Here is a 22,314-nt window from a genome sequence, read left to right on the forward strand (position 1 = left end):
GGGAGGGAGGGAGGGAGGGAAGGGAAGGGAAGGGAAGGAAGGAATTCATGTCAGAAAAGTTTGAGTTTGCCATGTTAGTTCTTAATATGTCAATATAGTTTATGTTTTATATCCGTGAGGGGGAACCTTTGGCACGCGTGGCACACAGAGCTCTCTCTGTGGACACATGAGCCATCGGCCCAGCTCAGCTGCACTGCATATGTGCACGTGCCTCCCACTGGCCAGCTGATTTTTGGATGGCGGTGCATCCCCCCCGAGCCCCATTTTTGCTCCCAGGAGGCTGTAGGGAGGCCTACTAGGCCCAAAATGGGACACAGGGGAGTCATGCACACATGTGTGAGGGTTGCAGGAGAGGGTCAGGTGTGCAAGCATAGGGAGCGTGGGGGCAGTCACATATGCATTATGGGTGCAGGTACGCCCATGCGCTTTTGGCACACGACAATGAAAAGGTTAGCCATCACTATCTTATATGTTTATGTGTGTAGTTTATATATATCACCGCCCCGAGTCCCTTTGGGGAGAGGGGGCGGTCTAGAAATCAAATAAATTGAATATAGAGAGACAGCACATGCAAGACAGAGAGAGAGATATTGGTGAATCAGTATTTTATAAGGAAAGTTGTAACAACCTGTTACAATTAAACTTCCCTTCTTTGTTTTAAAAGAATTTTATTGGTTTTTAAAAATTTGGGGGGGAAAAGGGTGGGTGGATATACAAAAAAAAAATTTTTGGCAGCTCCATCGTGCTAGAGGTAGGAATCTCTCCAATTCTCACAACTTTTTACAGAAAAAAAGATAAAAGATAAGCAGAAACAGCATCTTATTATACATTGTATCAACCATGTGTTCAATCATCTCTTTTGCTACTTTCTAATATATCAACAATTAGAATGATATTCTAGATATATTTATTTTTGTGAGTCTTTCCACTATTGTTCCCTCCCCCCTGTCGCCAGGCGGAGCCGCAGCCCCTCCCTCCTTCATGTCTAGTGTGTTGTCGCCTTTTTCACTACTTCTTATATTTCTGTCCTCTAGGAGGGCACTATGTTTTTTAATGAAGGTCTCTCCCTCCGCTGACTTCCGGTTTGCTCGGAGGGTCGTTTTGAGTGCTCCGAAGGCATCAGGGAAGCCTCCGGACGGTCCCTGAAGCCTTCGGAATGTTTAAAATGACCCTCTAAGCAAACCAGAAATGACTTCCAGTTTGCTCGGAGGGTCATTTTGAGCGCTCCGAATGCGTCAGGGAAGCCTCCGGATGGTCCCTGAAGCCTTCAGTGTGCTCAAAACGATCCTCTGAGCAAACCGGTTTGCTCAGAGGATCGTTGTGAGCGCTCTGAAGGCTTCAGGGACCATCCGGAGGCTTCCCTGATGCCTCTGGAAGGCGTCTGGGGGGACGGGGGAGGATGTTTTTGCCCTCCCCAGGCTCCTATAAAGCCTCTGGAGCCTGAGGAGGGCGAAAAATGGCTTTAAAAAAGGGTGAAGTCAGCTGGCCAGTGTGTGCATGCACGCTGGCCAGCTGACAGGGCAGCGCCTCGTGTTGCCATAGGTTCGCCATCACTGCCTTATTATATAATTTCTTTGATAAGGAGGAATACTTCCTCCTCTTATCTCTTATTTTTTTCAGAATTTGCTTAAGAATGGCAATTTCTTTATCTTTATATTTTAGTGGTCCCCCCCCCTCTGAGCCCCTAGAATCTCATCCCTCCTGGTCTTCCTAAGAAATTTAACACATACTTCCCTTCGAACATTATGTGTTCTGGCATATGCTGAATTAATCCTATAAACCAGATCCATATCCCACCACAGCTGTTCTTTATCTATTTTAATATATTCTGCTAAAATTGTACTCATAATATCCTTAAGATCTTCATCTTCTGTCTCCGGTAGGTTCTGGAATCTGAGAAAGAAGGACATTCTTTCAAGTTCTATCTTTGCCATTAAATTTTCTAATTCTATATTCCCCTTCTGGACTGCCTTAACCTCCTCCCCCAGCCCAGCCGTGCCCTCCTCCAGCACACCAATTCTCTGTTTATTTTCTGTTATTTGTTGCTGCACACTTTTAAGCTCATCTCTACCTCCTGCTACCTCCTTTTTCAACCCATTTTGTCCATGTATAATAGCTTGAAACATTTGAGTAACAGATAAATCTTTTGAACTCTCTCCAGTCCTTTCTTGTGAAAATGATGAAATTTTTGTCTGTTAAATCGTTGGACTGGATGCAGTAGAAGTTGGTTCCAAGGCTGCTTTGCCCATAGGTGGTTTTCTGGGCTCCATTGTCTAAGTTCATAAAGAGTATAAATCTTTTGCAAAAGAAATGGCATCTGTGAAGCGCGCAGCCGAGCGAGTCCGAGAAGACAGGCAAATCCAAAAGTGAAAATTAACCCTCTGTCACAGTTCCAAGCCAAGAAGTCACTCAAAAAAAAGAGGGAGAAATCAAATAGTCCAAATCCAAAAAGATCACGTAACAGGAGAGGCTCCAAGAGTCCTTCAGGGGGGAATATAAAGCCAGACTTTCTTCAAAAGTATAAACTTCCCTTCTTTACAAAGATTAGGCTAGTCTATGTAAATATGTATACAAGTGGAAATAAAATGTCGCTAGTTTTAAGATTCTTGCTAGTTTTATTATTCTGAATTTTTTTAAAGCTGAATGCAATAATGAATCCCAACATTTGAACTGGTGTATTTTCAAAACCAGAGAGCTGAAGGTGGGGTAGAAAAGTCAGCAAAGTTCAGAACATGAAGGTTTGGTTTTGAGACGTTTCTCTCCACCATCAGCCCAGCATCAGCAATGAATATCATCATGAGGGATATTATGTTGTGTTCAGATGACTCAGATAACTCATTGCTTCAGAATATCATCTCATTCCAAAGATTTTTACTGGCAAAAGAAACCTATATTAGTGGGCATTAAGGATTTTAGTTTTTATAAATTACATTATTTGAAAATCTCATTTTCGAACTAGGAACTGAAATGATGTTAGAGGGCTCTGAGAATTCATTCTTCCTGAACAATAGTCACCAATCAGTCTGAAAAGTAATTACTCCAAATTTAATTATTATACAAGCTCTTTGTCAGAAAGGTAGGGCATGCCCAAAAGAGAGGTTGAAAGGGTGGGCGAAAGTGTACTCATTGACTGTGGCAGCAGAGGAGGGAAATTACACGTGTTTTAATTGAGCTCTGCTTAGTCCTGGGATAGGTCAATTAAAGGATGCGACAAGGTGGGCCTTGTCTGCAAATCTCTGTGCTGGCGGTGTAATAAAACCTATCACTGAAGCATCAAATTATAAAGTAGAATATTATCTCTGATGCGTTGCTGATAAAGAGCTGGAGCCTCCTTACAATTCTGTACATTTTCTGCCTCAATGGAAGCAAATGGGGTAAAAAGTGGCCTCTCCTTCGATAGAGAATACTTGTAGCTCAGGCTTAAAAATGTGGGATCCTTGGTTGTTTTCTTACAGATGTTTCATTAGCCAAACTGAGTAACATCATTTGTGCACTTCCAGCACTTATGAGGTTACCTAGTTTGGATAATGAAATGTGTGCAAGAAAATGATCAAGCAGGATGCTACAATTCTCCTCCTCCTCTTCCTCCTCCTCCTCTACCACCACCATCACTATCACCACTACATTACAAACAAAGATGTTGAGACTTTGGGAAAGTAAGATGATTAAAGGCCTGGGGACTAAAAGATATGAAGAATGGTTGCAGGATTTGGATTTGGCTAGTCTAGAGAAAAGAAGGACTAGGGGTGACATGACACTGGCATTCCAGAACTTGAAAGGCTGCCACAAAGAAGAAGGGGTACATTTATTTTCCAAAGCACAAGAGGGCAAGACAAGAAACAATGTATGGAAGCTAAACAAGGAGAGAAACAATTAACCAGTAGAACAGGTTGCCTTCAGAGGTTGTGGGTACTTCATCATTGGAGGTTTTAAAGAAGAGACTGAACAGTCACTTGTCTGAAATGATATAGGATTTCCTGCAAGGTCTCTTCCAGCTCTATTCTGATTCTGATCTTCAATTAGGTCGAAGACCTATAAAGGACCTTGCCTTCAGAATTAATTTTTTTGAAAAAGTTCCTCTGCTCTCCTTCAGAGAAATGCACTTTCTTCCATCCCCAAGAGTAATGCTTACAGCAGTGTTTCTCAAACTTGGCAGTTTTAAGATGTGTGGACTTCAACTTCCAGAATCCCCTATGCTGGCTGGGGAATTCTGGGAATGGAAGTCCACACATCTTGAAGTTGCAAAAGTTGAAAAACAGTGGTCTAGAAGTAGGGGTGTCAAACTCGCGGGCCATGGGCTGGATGCGTCATGTGCTGGCTCCACCCCTGCCCAATTTAGCAAAGGGGGAAAAAGTCCTGATACATCACGTGACGACACCGTGATAACATGAGTTTGACACCCCTCATCTAGAGGTTCTTTCCTGTATAGTTTTCCTCTTTATCCCCACTTCACCAATCTTGTTTTCTCTTTTTCCTAATTATAAACCAACTCTTTAGTTTTGTATCTTGTCGAGAAATGGACACTCTAATTGTTGTCTCTGCTATATGTGTAATTCATCACAACTCGTTTTTTTTCTCCTTCTTATTGTGATCTCTCCTTCCTCATGTAGCCCGTACTAGGAGCACCACAAATGCCCTTCTCTAATTTCTTGTTTTATTTCCATCAACATTTTGCTGGCATGCTTCCTTTGAAGGCTACATTAATTGAAGCAATTTATTTCTACACAGTTGTACATGACATATTTATAACTCTCCAGGTCTAATTTTAACAACTTGTGCTTACCTCTGCTTGAATGCTGCTTCTAATCAGTGTATATTGGATGTCACCTAAGACAAGCTGAGGTGACCTCCCCAAGCACTCATGAGCCAACCCCAATTATCTTGCTTTGAGATGCCAGCAGGATTATGATAGCACGCAACATTGTCTTCCTTGCAGCAAGAATTAAAACAAGCTCATGACCCACAATGTTAAGCTCACCCTGCTTATCATTTGTGTTGGCCCAATAAATCTCTTTTGTTCCTTTGGTTTAATTTTTTTAAAAAAATAAAATGGGGTTTGATATAGTGATGTTCCTCACAGTGCACTCCCGTGATTTTGTTTCTCTTGCTTTGACACATTGGGTCACAAGTTTTATTAGCCTGATGTAGGGGAGTAGCTTATCCTCCATGCTCCTCTGAGTATAATTGAATTCTAGGTGCCTAGACTAGAAGTCCGAGATAAAATTCATTTCCTTGCCTACTTTTGGAAATTAGATATAAGCTTTGAAAATCAATATAGCAGAGGTAGGTTCAAAAATAAAATTCTTTTGTGAATGAGGAAAATTGTAGTACAGGTGGCCCTTAACCTATGACCACAACTGAGCCCAAAATTCATGAGAGACTTTTGTCAAGTAAAGTTCGCTCCATTTTATGACTTTCTTGCCACAGTTGTTAAGTGAATCATTGCGGTTGTTAAGTTATTAAGTGAACCTGGCTTCCCTATTGACTTGGTTGTAATCCAAGAACTACCTGTACTCTTTTATTATCAGTGTGGATTTGTTGCTATCTCTTTATCTCATGTAATTTCTTTTTAAACTATGATTCTGTTTCTGAAGGACCAATTAAATACAACACTCATTTACCTAACCAACCTAAGAAAATGAGTTTTAGACCCTGTTACATTAGATTCCTCTTGATGTGTTTCAGAATCTTTCCTATTCTGAAGACGATTAGATGAATCTCTAGTATTACATATCATTCAGTCTTGAAGGAGACTAATTGTTTGCCTTCAATTTTCTAGCCCTGATTTTTCTTCTTACCGTGAATGTATTAATATATTTAATTTGGAAGGATAACGCTACCTCAAAATATATTCTCTGTCCCCAAATTAAATATATTTAAAGACAATTGTGTCATCTTAACAAAAGATGGGAAATTAATGCTTCAGCCACAGTGTGTCATTTTTCTTCATTTCTTCAGGTGGTTATTAACTGTTAGCCTTTGTTGTTTTATTTTTGCTATTTTTCATATATTTTTCTTTCATTTGGAGTAACTAAGCTATTGTTCCTCTCCTCCATGTATGGATAGTTATCCTTCCTTTATAATATGAGTTATATTCAATCACGAGTCTTCAAAATGCTGAAATTCTATTTATAAAAATTAAAGGACAGAGGTAGGTAGAGTAGGTAGGTAGGTAGGTAGGTAGGTAGGTAGGTAGGTAGGTAGGAAGGAAGAAAGGAAGGAAGGAAGGAAAGAAGGAAGGAAGGAAGGAAGGAAGGAAGGAAGGAAGGAAGGAAGGAAGGAAGGAAGGAAGGAAAAGATTAAATCAGTTACTAGCCACGCATGTTTAAATGTAAATCTGTTGAAACAGAGGAATCACTTCAGAAATGTAGGAATTGGTGAAGTAAGTTAGATTGTTTCCCTCACATTATTTGTGAGAGGGAACAAATTTTAGAGAGAAATTTCCATTTACGAGGTCTGGTATATCCAAGAAGGAAGGATATTCAGTAGCAGCAACAAAACTTACTTAGAGAAAGTGTTGTTTAAACCTATTTAATCTAATTGGTGTTAAGGAAGACACTCCTTAATCTGAATCATGAACAATATGGGTATTAAAAAGTATGGCCTTCAGTTTTTGTCAATTATCGCCTGCCTTTTAATCCCACAAGGTGGGAGCAATTAAAATTAGCTGTGTGAGGTCACTTTGGTTTTTGCATAATTTGGAGCTTGAGTGGATCTTGAATGAATGCAGAGCAAAATGGATGTTTTAGCTCTTTCAGAGCCTGAAGGCACATATTTCATGGCTTTAAAAACTCCAAAATCTGGCCCAGTTTAGCTCTTGGCTGTACCCGCTTTGGGAATGCAGGTGTGTATGTGCCAGTGACGTGCGGTGATGTTAATGACTGGTGAGGCACTGACACAGTGCTGAGTTTCAAATATTTTTAGACTTGTGGACTTCAACTCCCAGAATTCCACAGCCAGGCATGCTCAGTTCCAATTTAAAGCGACAGCATTTGTTTTTCTCCTTTGCTCCTTCTTTCTTTTTCTTTTTTTTCTCCTTCCCCTCCTTCCTCCCTCTCTCCCTTCCTCCCCCTCTCTCAAACACACACACACACACACACACACACACACAGAAGTTGGATTGGACTATCTCTCCTACCCCTTCCCTCTCTCACTCACTCTCAAACAAACCCCCACACACACAAAAGTTGGATTGGATATCTTTTCCAGTGGCTTGAAAGCAGCTCCTCTAGCATCCCCCCCCCCATTCCCCTGCTGCCTTTCCCAAACACCTCCACCATTGCAAATGCAGCCTGCTGTCTGGGTGGGAAATGCCTGGAACACAATAAAGCCCACCCACCACCTCCTGCTGGCAGGCTGGGGTGAGAGGAGAGGCAGAGGGGAGCCGAGCCTTCCAAAAGAAAGAGGCTGGGGGGAGTGTGTGTACTACAGCATGGCTCTTTGCCTGGCTTCCTGCCTCCTCCTGTGGTCTCCTCAGTGCTCGCTTGTGCTCTCCCTCCCCAAGTGTAGTTTGATTGCAGGTGGAGCCACGTTGACTTTTCAAACTTGTAATCAGTGAAGCTGGGCTAGATTTTTATATAGTTTTATCCAGCTGTGGGTGTGTGAGAGAGAAATGAATGGGGGCCTGGGGAGGAAGTCACTACACTTGGGGAGGGAGAGCACCAGTGAGATTAAGCAGAGTCATCCACGGTGAGGCAGCAACTAGCTCAGCTTTTTCCTTTTACTTTTTTTCCCTCATGATGAGAGTGGTGAGGCTGTGCCTCACTTGCCTCACCTGACTGCACGTCACTGGTATGTGCCACAGGAAAGTTGGTACACATCACACATTGACATATGTCAGGCATCCTTGATGTGAAAGGGTAGAAAGAACCCACTTATAAATCTGATAAGATATTAAACATTATATTTTTAATATTATTAACTTTTCCCTCCTCCAAGGAAAACCACATATGGATAACTCCAAAGGATTCAGTACCAGTACATAACCTGTGTCACTTATTTCTGTTAAAAATGTAGAAAATTGGTTCTACTTCAGGATGTGTCTTTTTCTCATACAGTTCAGCATCTGAACTCAGAGACTGAAATAGAAATACAGATTTCAATCTTCACTGTGTCTTGCTGAAATGGCTTTTCCGGCATATGTCATTCTCACTTTGACCTGAACATCCTTTTCACCTGTCTTTTCCCCATCATATGCCTCAATATGCCTTTTAGGAACCTCTAGAAATCTCTACAAATAATATATCCCCGCATCAATATTCCCATATCATCAAATGACATTTATTTATTTAGCATATTTATATCCTTGCCTCCATCACAAAAATGTGACTCTGGTTGGCATACACAATAACTACAACTAAATCTCCATCACAGTCTAAAAACACTCAACCATATGAAAAACATATGAGATGCAATAAATAAATGAATAAACAAATAAACAAGATGATAGATAGATAGATAGATGATAGATAGATAGATAGATAGATGATAGATAGATAGATAGATAGATAGATAGATAGATAGATAGATAGATGATAGATAGATAGATAGATAGATAGATAGATAGATAGATAGATAGATAGATAGATAGATGATAGATGATAGAATTCAGAACAATGTATAAAATAATATAAAGACTGACCAAAGTCATTTTTGGTCATTGAGCAATTAAAATACAATCAATAAAATAACACAAAACTAAACAGTACATTCAGAAAACAGTTGGGATTGTAATCTCAGAATTTTAAAAGTCATCATCCAGAGTGATGGAGTAAAGAATAAATACTGCTATCTCCTGGCAACTATATTTTCTGAACAATGTCTGTTTATAAAATGCATTCTACCATTGGCAAGAGCAGTACTTTGTCATCATTCAATTTAGAAGCTATATCTGGCTTCACAAATCTTGGGAAAAGGGAGAGCTAATATTGAAAAGCAGAGAAGAAAAACAAAAGCTATAGCAATCTTATCGAATTGCCACAGGACATTCTCATTTCATTTAACCAAGCCAGAAATTAGTTTTTCAGTGATCTTGACAGACCAGTTGTCAAAAACAGGTCTATCTGCTTGCAAATTCATTGATCCTATAAGCCACACATGGCTTGCTAGAAAGTTAACACATTTATGAAGAAATGGAATGGCTGGTAGCTCAAATTTCTCAAAAATGTAAAAGGTTTTATTATTATTATTTTTACTTATTAACTTTATCTGCATTTTTTAACAGACAGTACAATGTTTCTGTGCCTACATTATTTTTTGATTTTGTTTGCTGGCTGGTGTGAAATAAAGGGAAACAATGCCTTTGAAAAAATATTCTTCTCTTCAAGCTTTGTTTATGAAGCCATTTTTGTATGCAAAGAAACAAACAGTAGCTCTTTTCTTACTTTCAAATGAAACATAACAGAGAATTTAAATTAAGCTTGCTGAGTTCCAACACTCCTTTGCAAAGTCCCAGTTTTGGAATAAAAATTGTTTGGAACAACTGGGTCTTTATTTTTTTTAAGTTAAGGAAAGATTCCCTATATTCAAGAGGGGGAGGGGAATAACATTAGATGCAAGAGTTTCTGGAGCCCAAATTGTTTTTGTGAGATAAAGAAAAAAGGGGCAATAGGTAATGTGGTTGGAGAGAAAGACTGAATGGACTCTCTCCCCCCAATCTTGGGAATGACAAGATACTTTATTATGGCACAGTAGAGAAGATCTTGGTTTTTTCCATAGACCAATAAGGCCAGTAATAAATCTGGATATGTATTTGGCTTCAAAACAACTTCTTATTAATCCCTGCTTTAACTACAATGAATACTTTCAGTAAACCTGACCAATATACATTAGCCTTAAGCTTCCCTTCACCCATAGGTCTAGTGATATAGACATTTCTCTATCAGTGCTGATCCACTGGAGAACCAAGAGGTGATTTTCCAAAAGGCAACTGGACTTTTTCATTTTTTTTCCTTTGAAAACATTTGGCTTCTCATCCAAGAAGCTTCTTTCCTTTGGCAAAAGCACTTTCAGGACAACCATGACCTGGATGATTGAGAATCTTCACAGACATCCACTGGAGAAGTGTGTGAGTTTTTGTAATCATCTAGATTACTATGAACCCATCAATGTTTCTCTCTTCCTTAAATCCTCCCTTCCTCCTCCTCCTCCTCCTCCTCCTCCTCCTCCTCCTCCTCCTCCTCCTCCTCCTCCTCCTCCTCCTCCTCCTCCTCCTCCTCCTCCTCCTCCTCCTCTTTTTCTTCAGTATCTGTCATCAGATGTTGGCAATCATGTCGGCAATCCTATTTTTTGTCAACAGCCGCACAGAAAAGGTCTCATACTCTTACCCACACTGATTAGCTTAAGAAAGTACTTAACCCTATTTCATGATCACTGTACTTGAACAGGCAGCTTATGGACTGAAAAACACTGTTCAATCAGGGTTGCTCGGAAATCCTACTGTGAGGTGTACCTTCAAGAAGGTGCACTTATGCATATGTTCTAAATAAACCATGCATCACATGGACCAAAAAGAAATAGAGTAGCATAAGTATAGTAAGGGTTTAAAGCAGATGTCTTCCAACCTCAGAGTTCCTTCATGGTAGGGTTAAGATTGAACAAAACTGGCTGCAGGATTTTTTTGATTGGATCTTATAGCTTGTGGTGTGTAAACCCCCTGACAAATGAAACAGCTAATACAGAGGGTAATACTTGATGAATTTATATTGAACTGAACATCCAAACCGTAAAACATTTTAGAGGTTGCCCAGTGTTCCTTGTAGTTCAGTCTCCTTGAAGGAGGTCACAGGAGACTGGCGGTGTTTTCTGTGATATATGGTTTATTTATACCTTCCTTCTTGCTGATCATAAGATGAAGGATTTATATGAAGAGCACTCCTAATAGACTCCTGTTCCCTGCTGGAGATCTTCAGGGAACAAAGTCAGTTTTCTTTTTCTTTAGAGATAAGAAGTGATGTGGTTTCCCCCCCCCCCCCCAACTACACATTATGTGGTTGGTTGCACAGTGAGCCAGATATTTAGACTGGATGGAAATGTTGTCAGTGCTTAAATTTTCTAAGTGCTGTCTAATGGTTCCCAGTAAGTCAACACCAGGACCATTATGGCCAATTTATGCCACAATCTTTCCACTTTGGTTTTTAGACCTTGATACTTTCCAATTTTCCTCAATTTTTTGTCTCCTGTTCTACTATCCCCTGGTATTTCCACATCAACTATCCATAGTTTAGATAATTGATGTGGCAATTATCAGTTTGTACTTGCAAATTTCAGAGTGAAGATTTTAATTTTTGATTAATTAATTAATATGTATTGCTATTATTGTTCGTTGCATAGTTAGCCAGATGTTTAGACTGGATTTGGCATTTTTATCCACCTATCCAGTCTTTCTCAATGGCCTGGGATAGACAGAACAACATCTCTCTATTGTTCAGATGGAGTTAAAGGGCTCTTTGCAAGATGTAAGCTGTTCCAAGGAAAGCTGCTTTTTGCAATTGACTGATGATGCAAATGAAGATCAACACCAGCTAAAGAACTGGCAGCTGTGATTCCACATTGTTGTATATATAATAATAATAATTATGTACACCACTATGGGAAATCACAGCTGGTGTCGTGCCTTCATATGCATCAAGCTCTTATTATTTTTAGGAAGATGTGTTCAAATTTTAGGACAATGCATTGAGGGATAAAGAAGCATATGGCAGATGCTAAAAGTTATTATTTTTGCCTCATGGAATAAAAAGTTCTCAGAAAGGTGAAGAATATAACATTTTATTTGGATATAGATTGCATGCGAGAAAGTTGGGAGCTGCCTATAGGACTGAAAATCTTCTGAAGAATAGGCTTCTGTGTTTCTTTGAGAGTAGCTAGTGGAGTATAATTGTATAATCTCAAATCCTGCTTTCATTGTGTTAGCTAAGAATCATCACTGTGGTACGAGTCTTATATTGTTGTTGTTCAGTTGTGAGTCATGTCCAATTCTTCATGATCCCATAGACCATAACTTATCACCCTCCCCATCCTCCACCATCTCCCGGAGTTGCCCAAATTCATGTTCATTGCATCAACAACGCTATCTAACCCTTTCATCCTCTGCTGTCTCCTTCTCCTTTTGCCTTCCATCTTTCCCAATATCAGGGTCTTTTCCAATGAGTCATCTCTTCTCATTTGGTGGCCAAAGTATTTGAGCTTCATCTTCAGGATCTGTCCTTCTAAAGAACATTTGGGATTGATTTCTGATTTGATCTCCTTGCAGTCCAAGGGGCTCTTGAGAGTCTTCTCCAGCAACCCATGAGTCTTATGGAGCATACACATCATATGTTTGGCTTAATATGTAGCATCTTAAGTAATATCTGCCATTCAGGGAGACTTAGTGAGATTCAACTGTCTGCAATTTATTTATTTATTTTATTTATTCAGTTTGTCAAACATGTACAAGATAACAGGTATAAGTATAAACATGGCCATGAACAAAGGAAATAAGTACAAATAAATGGGGACAGTAGGACAGGGATGGTAGATATGCTGGTGCCTTTATGCACACCCCCTTTACGGACCTCTTAGGAATGGGGTGAGGTTCACGGTAGACAGTTTATGGTTGAAGGTGTGGAGGTGAGAGGATGTAACAATGCAGTCAGGTAGAGCATTCCAAGCGTTGAACACTCTGTTACTGAAGTCGTATTTTCTACAGTTGAGTTTGGAGCAATTTACCTTGAGTTTGCATCTATTGTTTGCCCAAGTATTATTGAGGTTGAAGCTGAGGTAGTCATTGACAGGTAGGACATTGTAGCAGACAATTTTGTGTACTGTGCTTAGGTCAGATTGTAGGCTGTGTAGTTCTAGGTTCTCCAAGCCCAAAATTTTGAGCCTGGTGGCATAAGGGATTTTATTGTGAGCAGAGGAGTGGAGGACTCTTCTCCTGAAATGCCTCTGGACCTGCTAAATTGTATTAATGTCCGATGTGCAGTGTGGATTCCACATTGCATGGAACTGGATATTCGACACTGTCTGTAAGATAAGATCCAGGGGTGATCCAACCCTGACACTAAATTGCATGGACTAAAAAAAGTCGAATAATTTGGGTTTTCTATTAATCCTCAATCTGTCCCTCACTGGGGTGGAAAGTAGTCTGGATTCCTAAGAGGAGAGGGAAGGACTGCATTGCAGAGGACAAAGATGCAGCAAAGCTTAGATCACGGGACTCAGACTTTGGCACATTTAAGAGTTGTGGACTTAAATTCCCAGTATTCTGGGAATTAAAGTCCACAAGTATCAAAGGTGCCAAAGTTGGACACCCCTGGCTTAGATAGTTTGGTCAGGAGAAAAAAGAGTTAAGATGCTTCTCCATATCAATTCTCAGACTATATCTAAAGGTAAAGGTTCCCCTCGCACATATGTGCTAGTCATTCCCGACTTTAGGGGGAAGTGCTCATCTCTGTTTCAAAGCCAAAGAGCCAGCACTGTCCAAAGACATCTCTGGTCATGTGGCCGGCATGACTAAATACCGAAGGTGCACAGAACGCTGTTACCTTCCCACCAAAGGTGGTTCCTATTTTTCTACTTGCATTTTTACATGCTTTCAAACTGCTAGGTTGGCAGAAGCTGGGACAAGTAACAGGAGCTCACTCCGTTACATGGCGCTAGGGATTCAAACTGCCAACCTTTCTGATCGACAAGCTCAGCGTCTTAGCCACTGATTCTGGTTTTAATTTCAAAAGTTGTAAGTGTCAAAAAAAAAAGATCAAATATAGCCATGTGCAAAATATGAGGACAAAATAAGACTAATTCCAGTCCAGACCTGTTATGCACAGAATACTCTTGCATCCTAACTTTAAATTCAGGTTCATTGCACAAGGCTCTTAATACTCTTGCTAGTCTTAATTTATGAAGTTAGTTCATCATATTACTTTTTATTTCCTTTCCCTCTCTCTTGCTTTTATCCTCTGCCCACAGAAACAAAGGTAATCCTGTGGGCCATATTCCATAGTGAGGCCTTAAATTTCATGGTCTTTCCTACTGTACGATTCTATTCTGGTAGCAAAATTTCCCTCGGGTGACATAGTTATGGTTTCCAATTTATTTTCCTTTCAATTCTTTGATTCTATAATTTGCATAGCAGTAAAGCAACATCACCTTGGGAGTGTGTGTGTGACACAAAGCCTGTGTTGTACCGTGAACCCGGATTAATGCTACTGATGTTTCCAATCAGTTTTGATGGAGTAACGAAGCACTGCCTTAAAATGAACAAATGCATTTTTTATGGGAACAAAAATGAGGAAATGAAGTCCTATCAGTAAGAAGTGCTTGAGAGATGCAAGGCACTTCAATGTGATCACTAACAAATAGGATCTCACAGTGGCATTTCTGATACTGTAAAAAGAGAGGAGTACAATGCTTTTATGTAGTTTAACCTCTTAAAATTGCAGGTAAACAGTGGCTTTCTGACTTTGTCTTGGCTCAAAAGCTAAGCCGGGGACTTCTGTAGATCACCATGGAATAGCATGGTGCTGCGATAAACCAGGAAGTTGAAACAGCATTCCAGAAGAAGTTAGCTTTGTTGTTGTTAGTTATGAAGTGATGTCCGACCCATCGTGACCCCATGGACAACATTCCTCCAGGTTTTCCTTTCCTCCACCATTCTCTGGAGTCCATTGAAGCTCACGGCAACTGCTTCAGTGATTCTATCCAGCCACCTCATTCTCTGTCATCCCCTTCTTTTGACATCAATCATTCCCAGCTCTTCTCCAGTGTCCTTCCTTCTCATTAGGTGGCCAAAGTATTTGAGTTTCCTCTTCAGGATCGGGCCTTCTAAAGAGCAGTCAGGATTGATCTCCTCTATGATTTACCAGTTTGATCGCCTTGCAGTCCAAGGGACTCGCAGGAGTCTTCTCCAGCACCAGAGTTCAAAGGCCTCAATTCATTGGTGCTCAGTCTTTCTTACAGTTCAACTTTCACAGCCATCCATTGCAACTGGGAAAACTATTGCCTTGACCATGCACACTTTTGTTGGCAGGGTAATGTCTTTGCTTTTTGGTATGCTGTCTAGATTTGCTGTAGCGTTCCTCCCCAGGAGCAAGTGTTTTTTAATTTCTTGGCTGCAGTCCCCATCTGTAGTGATCTTGGACCCCAGGAAAATAAAATCTGTCACTATGTCCTTTTCTTCCCCATCTATTTGCCAGGGATGTGTGTGCAGGAAGTTAGCTATGTATGTGTGTACAATTAGGAAAGCTTCATGGATTTGTTCATGTGACTATGAAGAAGAAAACTTCAGTTATCTGATAATGGCATTACTACTGTAGATGCAACTCCTGGTCAATCTTGGCTGATTTCTAGGTTAGCTAAGCCCAGCAACAACTGGTTAATGTTGGGATAGAAGACCACAGGGCAATTCTAGTATCACTTTTCTCCTGGCCAAAAAACTAAGGAAAGGCATCATGCAGTTTTTGGATTTGGGAGAATTTTGCATATTGTGGGCACAAAATATTTATCACAAACTCAGATGGGTCCTCTTGATATGTAATCTGAATTGAATCAGAGTCTAAGTATAAGACGCACCAAGATTTTGAAGAGGTAAATTTTTTAAAAAAGTTTTTCCACTGCAGGCCTCCCAAAACCTTTTTCACACCTCATTTTTGGTGAAAAACAGGGCATGTGTAGGTTTTGGGAGGCTTGTAGAGTGTTCCTGGAGGCTAGGGGAGGGACAAAAATGAGCAAAAAATGGTCCATTTTTTGCTTGTTTTTGCCCTCCCCAGCCCCCAGGAGCACTTTGCAGGCCTCTCAAACCCTCTGCGCATCCATTTTTGCAAAGTGGGCAGAGTTTCAGGAGGCCAAAAATGCTGTATTCAGTGTATAAGACACACCCAGATTTTCACCCTCTTTTCTGGGGGAAAAAAGTGCATCTTGTACTCCGAAAAATATGATATCTTCCTGTCCTAAAAATATACATTTCCAATTAACAATTGCAATTAGGAACTGGTCAGTGGAACTCATCATTACTTATATCAATAGGGGCATAGTAGAACCGAAAAAGTCCTATTGGTTATAATCTGAGTGAATAAACAACACCACAATTTCTGTGTTTCTTCATTACTCAGTCACTTATAAAATGAGTCACCAAGTCAGAGCTCAAAGTTTTTAATTCTGGTTCTCAGACTTCTGGAATGTTCTCTGGCCTGCTCCTTGTTTTGTCCCTGTTTTGTATACCACAGAGATACTTTAGAGAAATATACATTAATTTCCCCTCATTTCAGTTGTCAGGCCTGCAGCCATCTTTTCTTTGGGATCTTTGGCCTGCCACACTTTCTATTATTCTACTATACATTTTCTATTGTGGGGAAATGGGAAGGGGGAATTGTAAGGAGTTACATACTATGTAGCCATAACAAAATTCTTTCTAGAAAGCCAAGGTCATCCTTTGTCTTTGCACCTCTGCACCTGACTGGAATTGGATGGGTGAAACTGCCAGCATGGCAGTGGGAGATTGGACCATGGGATGGACTTGTGGGTGAGGGGGGCAAGATCTTGAACTTTCAACTGGGTGGAGAAAACCAGGAAGCTTTCAGATTCGGATGTTCCCAGATGTGCCAACATGGCTCTCTTAATAAATTGGAATTTTGAGCAATACTTTGCCTTGGACTCTGATTTACTTTTGGATGCTATTTGGAACCCTGACACCAGTGTTATTTCCATTTGCAGTTGGCAACGTGGGACTCGAAGAAGGGGCTGAACGGAAGTTTGCAAGAACGGCGTTTGGGCAGCGACCTACAAGGATTAACACTGAAAGTGGTGACTGTCTTGGTATGACCATTATTTGAACGGAGGAAGCAAAATGTCCAGAAATTATACTTGCTAGTATCTTTTCTATTTTTATTTTTTTTAAATAATTCAATTATCTGTTGTCATTTTATAGAATGAGGTGTTGTATTTTTTCCAAGGTGAGACTCAAGAAAGTAAAACTTTGAGGTGTACAAGATCTTGCAATGGTTGTGTGCAGCATATGTCTGTATCACATATTTATTGCTAGATTTATATTTCACTCTTATCCCAGGATTTCTAGAGAAATTTGCAATTTTAAAATGCTAGAGCAAAAAATAAACCTTATGAAGAAGCAAGAGAAGCATTAATGACTCCATTGGTGGCTGGTGATTTGGCATGGGCGTTCTTTCTTTGCATTCATTTTCACTCAGGATCTGCTGGTCATAAGACCTCAGGAGACGTCAAAGCAGGAAGAGTGAATGCAAATGCAGTATTAGTCCTTTTCGTTAGAGTTGGGCTAAGAAATAATTTCAGCAGATGCGCATCCTCTGCAGGAGTTTCCCAGCATTTCTTGAATATCTTCTGAATATGTCTGATTAGCAACTTCTCCATCTTGGAGACCACAGCCTGATCAATGCCTACCTGACTCCTTGATAAAGTTTGTCTCTCTTTTACCCCTTAAGGCCTTCAGACATGTTGCTTTGAAGTAAGATTTAACTCTCCTTTGAGTGGGATTCCATAAATGAAATGGAGAAGTGTTTTCATTCTATCCATGGTGTTGTGCAGTGAAATAGCACAAAACCACAAGCATCTGACCAGTGGTAGGATTCAAATAATGTAACAACTGGTTCTCTGCCCTAATGGTTTCTTCCAACAACCAGTTCACCAAACTGCTCAGAAAGTTAACAACCGGTTCTCCCAAAGTGGTGCAAACTGGCTGAATCCCACCACCGCATCTGACCCCTTCAGTTATGGCAGGAGGTCTATGGCATCTAATGATTAGATTCAACTGCAATCAAGTTTTTTTCATGCTCATTTGACAATGGCAGATGGAACTTAGGTTGATTCACATGAACATTACACTTTTCAAATTATAACCCTGGAATTAAACTACAGTGTCTTATTTAGCCAATCCTGCTGGCTTTAACCGCAGCACAATAGTTAAGACTTATAGTAGTTATAAATCAATATTAGCATAACTATGCTATATATAAAACTATAGCATAACTATGCTGTATAAAAAATTCTACATAAAAATGAGAGAAATTTATGCAGGGCTCGTTTCTTCTCCTCAGATCTGCATATGCGGAGATGGGGAGTCTGTTTCAGAATTTCCAATACTTCATCAAATCTCCTAATATTTCTCTTGTGTTTTGTCCAGTTTCTGGACGCTGATCAAAATAGAGGAAGAACTGCATTCAAAACTCAAATGTCCACCTTGCTGAGCTGAGGTGGTGCAGTGGTTAGAGTGCAGTACTGCAGGCTACTTCAGCTGACTGCTACCTGCAGTTCAGCAGTTCAAATCTCACTGGCTCAAGGTTGACTCAGCCTTCCATCCTTCCGAGGTGGGTAAAATGAGAACCCAGATTATTGGGGGCAGTAGGCTGACTCTGTAAACCACTTAGAGAGGGCTGTAAAGCACTATGAAGCGGTATATAAGTCTAACTGCTATTGCTATTTAATCTGGTGATGGAGTCCTTGAGTAGAAATAGCAAAAAACCATCAGTGGTGTACATTCCCTACCAATGTTGGGGTTGAATTGGTTTCATATTTTCCTAGAGGACAGTCAGAATTTCTCAAGAAAAAAAATGTGTTAACTGGGAGGAAATGCGAAGCAGTCAAAAAAAGGCATCTGTATCCTGTTATCGTTTTATTGCATAATTTTCATTCGTATGTCAATCTGTCTGTGCAGTTTGTCTGCAAAATTGCTCTACAGACCCTGATCCCCAAAACTGGACCTCCAATAATTTTGCTTCCCATCTCACCATTCTTGAGTATGGTTGGTGACAGGATCAGGTTCAGTTTCCTCCTAGTCACGGGTGTTTCTGAAATGAAGAAAGACTCCAAGAATGAAAAGTGGATATTTGTTGAAAGAGATGTGAGCAATTTATGTTGCTCATGATGTTCTCAGGAGAACTTAGAAGTGTTTTGTTCATGTCTTCAGTTTTAAACATCTATAGTTGCGTCTACTATGCCTAGCATAGAAATGACTATTGAAAACCATTGCTATCTCAATATGTTTTCCTTCTTTGTCAGAATTGTATACTTCCACTGATTTGTTTATGTCTACTTGTTATGTCAAGGGACATGGTGGCTCAGTGGCTAAGATGCTGAGCTTGTCGATCAGAAGATCGGCAGTTCAGCTGTTTGAAATCCCTAGGACTGCCTAACGGACTGAACTCCCGTTACTTGTCCCAGCTTCTGCCAACCTAGCAGTTCAAAAATAGAAAAATAGGGACCACCCTGGTGGGAAGGTTAAGAGCGTTCCATGCGCCTTTGGCGTTTAGTAATGCTGGCCACATGACCACAGAGACGTTTTGGATAGCGCTGGCTCTTCACTTTAGAAACAGAGATGAGCACCATCCCCTAGAGCTGGAAATGACAAGCACCTTTACCTTTGCTTACTTGTTATGTCAAACACAAGCTGACAGCAGGTGTGTGCCGGCAGTGTGAGGGATGCAAGCTTCCTTCAGATCTTTAGCTGCACTTTCTCTCCTGTGCATCTCTTGGTTTTGGATCTTCCTTCAGATCATAGTTAAGCTGATTTAGGAGCTTCCCCTGAGACTTTTTAGTGTAGGCTAAAAATGATTTATCCTCTTTTCCTCTCAAATTGTTGAAGGTCATGATCATATCTCTCTCCAGTCATCAGGTGAACTGGCCCATCCAAAGGTGATGTCACTACAATGGACAGGGTTTGCACTGACAAGAAAATCAATGGTTTGGCAAATGAGCACCTTCCTCTGATTCATTTTGAAAGCAACACTTGATTGTGAGACTCCCTGTGTTCTTATGACCACCATTGTTAAGTTAAACATGCTTTAGGTGTAGTCACTTTAAGGTTCATCCCTGGATTAGCAAAAACTGGAGGAATTCTCTCTTAATTCACAATTATTGTATTCTTGAAAAAACAAAGACCAAACATGAAGCTCCAATTTTCCAGACTTGGCACCACAGTTTGTTGAGGTGCCATCAAAATTGTGAGTGAAGCTATTTTTGCTTTGTAGTGTTGTAAGTCTCCTTTAAAGATCAGTCTTGTTTTGTTCTCAGGAAGAACCGTTTATTATGGTGGCTGAGAATATCCTTGGGCAACCGAAACGTTATAAGGGCTTCTCCATTGATGTCCTGGATGCCCTTTCCAAGAATTTGGGCTTCAAGTATGAGATCTATCAGTCTCCTGATGGAAAATATGGACAACAGCTCCATAACAGCTCCTGGAATGGCATGATTGGCGAACTCATTAACAAGGTATGCCCCATAATATCTGGATTTTGTTTCTTTTAGGGGAGGATTAAAAAAACCTTTTTTACCATCTACATTGAACCATCTTTCCTGTCCTAAAAATAAAACATTCCTCCTTAACCGTGGCAGTTAAAGAAATGATCACTAAAGGTTACTAATATCAATAGAAATGAAGATACGAAAAAGTCCTATGATCAAGCCATTTTCTCTGGTACCATGTTTCACCAAAAATAAATCAGGGTCTTATTTTCTTTTGACCCCAAAAATAAGCACTTTGCCTTATTTTTGGGGAGGTCTTATTATTTTTGAGGTGCAGGCAGTGGCAAGCGTGGTCACCTCATGGCTGCTGCTGTGTTGCAATATTTTAGGGGAGGGCTTATTTTGGGGGGAGGGCTTATTTTAGCACATGCACTCAAAAGCCTGATTGGGCTTATTATCCATGGAGGTCTTATATTCAGGGAAACAGGGTATTATATTATGCACGAATTCCACAGTTTAGTTACCTTTTCCTATCAGTTAAATTTTAGAAATCGATCCACTCCTCATCCCTGGGAAATTTTCCATGTTATATTTAGCATTAACTCTTTTACCTAAGAATATTTAGCTAATATTTAGGTTTCAGGAAATGTTTAGTGGTCATAGATGAGTTGTGTATGGCTAATGGAGCATTTTCTGATGTAGTTTGCTTATGGAAAAAAAAAGAACATTCCATTTTGCTGCAAACTATCTTTCCTTTATGGGTTTTTTCTCTACTGTAATACTCTTTCATAGTGATCAGTTGAATAGCTTTCAAGAAAGAAATATTGTTTTTTTGCTTAAAAAAACAGCCTTGAAAAATATAGAAAACAAATCACAAAGGGATTGAGTCACATTTGAATCCGAGAGAGTGGCATTGACTCGTAAGTCTATGCTACTAAAATAAGGCAGAAGACATTCCAGCCAAGACATCTTAAAGAATACAGATACCAGAGTACATTTTGTTGCAAATGGTTCATTTCTGAGGAGGCTGAACACCATCATAGCAATAGAAGAAAATGTTCTACAGTTCTTTGCCAATAATAAAACCTAACTACAGACATTGATATTCAGTGATGTGATCATTCCCAAATCATTTGCTTACTGACTGTACAATGCTCTCCTATTATCCAGTACTTCTATACAAAAAAGCATAGGTTTAGCATGCAAATGTGAAACCAAAACACCCGATCAGAAAACAGCTAATGATCACTCTACTATGATGAAATATTCATATTTTTCTGCCCCTTTCAAGGCTATTGCAAATCTTCCTGTGTCTCTTCTGAAGGTCTCTTACTCTAAAAATCACAGAAATAATTTTTACAAACTCCGGTGGCAGATAGCACATTAAAATGTACTCCTAGGAGCGCATCTCACATATAATAAATGCTGTATGCATATTGGAAGCTGGGGAGGTGTCAGAAGAAATCAAGATGGCAGACAGGAGCATGCATGTGAAGCCTTGTGTGTTGGTTGAAGGTTACACAAAAGTGTGAGACTCTAATTGCATGGCTGCAGTTGCCATGCAGTTCATCTCTCACTGCTGACACCCTTGTCAACTCTGTAGACCTGTCATGAGGTAAGTTGCCTCTACATCTTCTTCCTAATCCTTTCTTATCACAGGGCCCTTTGGGAATCGATAGGGCAGAAAGTAAATACGTGGAAATAAGATTCTATGTATTCAAGATTCATCTAGGGAAGTTGCATATTGCTGTTTAAATTTTATTGTTTCTTCTACTTGACTAGAATATTGTGATCAGGTCTAAGGAACTGAAGGCTCTCAATGAGCTTCAGACCTGGCTTGCTAAAAGAGCATTTTCTCTGGAGGATGCCACTGTGGGCATTGAAGGCAGTTCAATGATTTTATGTGGCCAATGGTCACATATATATATAGTCCTCAATTTACAATCATTTGTTTAGCCACAAATTGGGCTGCATTATTTAATTGGCTCATTATTTGATTAGTTAAAATGGCACTGAGAAAAAGTGACTTATGATTTATATATATATTTGTGTTACAACCCCTGGTATGCCCAAATATGGGAGGGAACTCACTACTCCCCCTTTCTGTCTATTGGTTCACTGCAG

The 22,314-nt window shown here is 40.0% G+C and overlaps 1 protein-coding gene across 4 annotated transcripts in view; it reads left to right on the forward strand.

Moving 5' to 3' along the window:
• The window catches only part of GRID1 (glutamate ionotropic receptor delta type subunit 1), an 809,729-nt gene that overhangs the window by 725,735 nt on the left and 61,680 nt on the right, over positions 1-22,314 (forward strand). For all 4 annotated transcript variants that reach the window (XM_081956605.1, XM_081956606.1, XM_081956608.1 and 1 more), the window contains exons 9-10: positions 16,693-16,794; positions 20,020-20,217. In XM_081956605.1, the coding sequence (XP_081812731.1) occupies positions 16,693-16,794; positions 20,020-20,217 (300 nt within the window). The remainder of the gene's footprint in view (positions 1-16,692; positions 16,795-20,019; positions 20,218-22,314) is intronic.

Source organism: Natrix helvetica (assembly GCF_964273705.1).
Source record: "Natrix helvetica genome assembly, chromosome: 5".
NCBI classification, from domain to species: Eukaryota; Metazoa; Chordata; class Lepidosauria; order Squamata; family Natricidae; genus Natrix; species Natrix helvetica.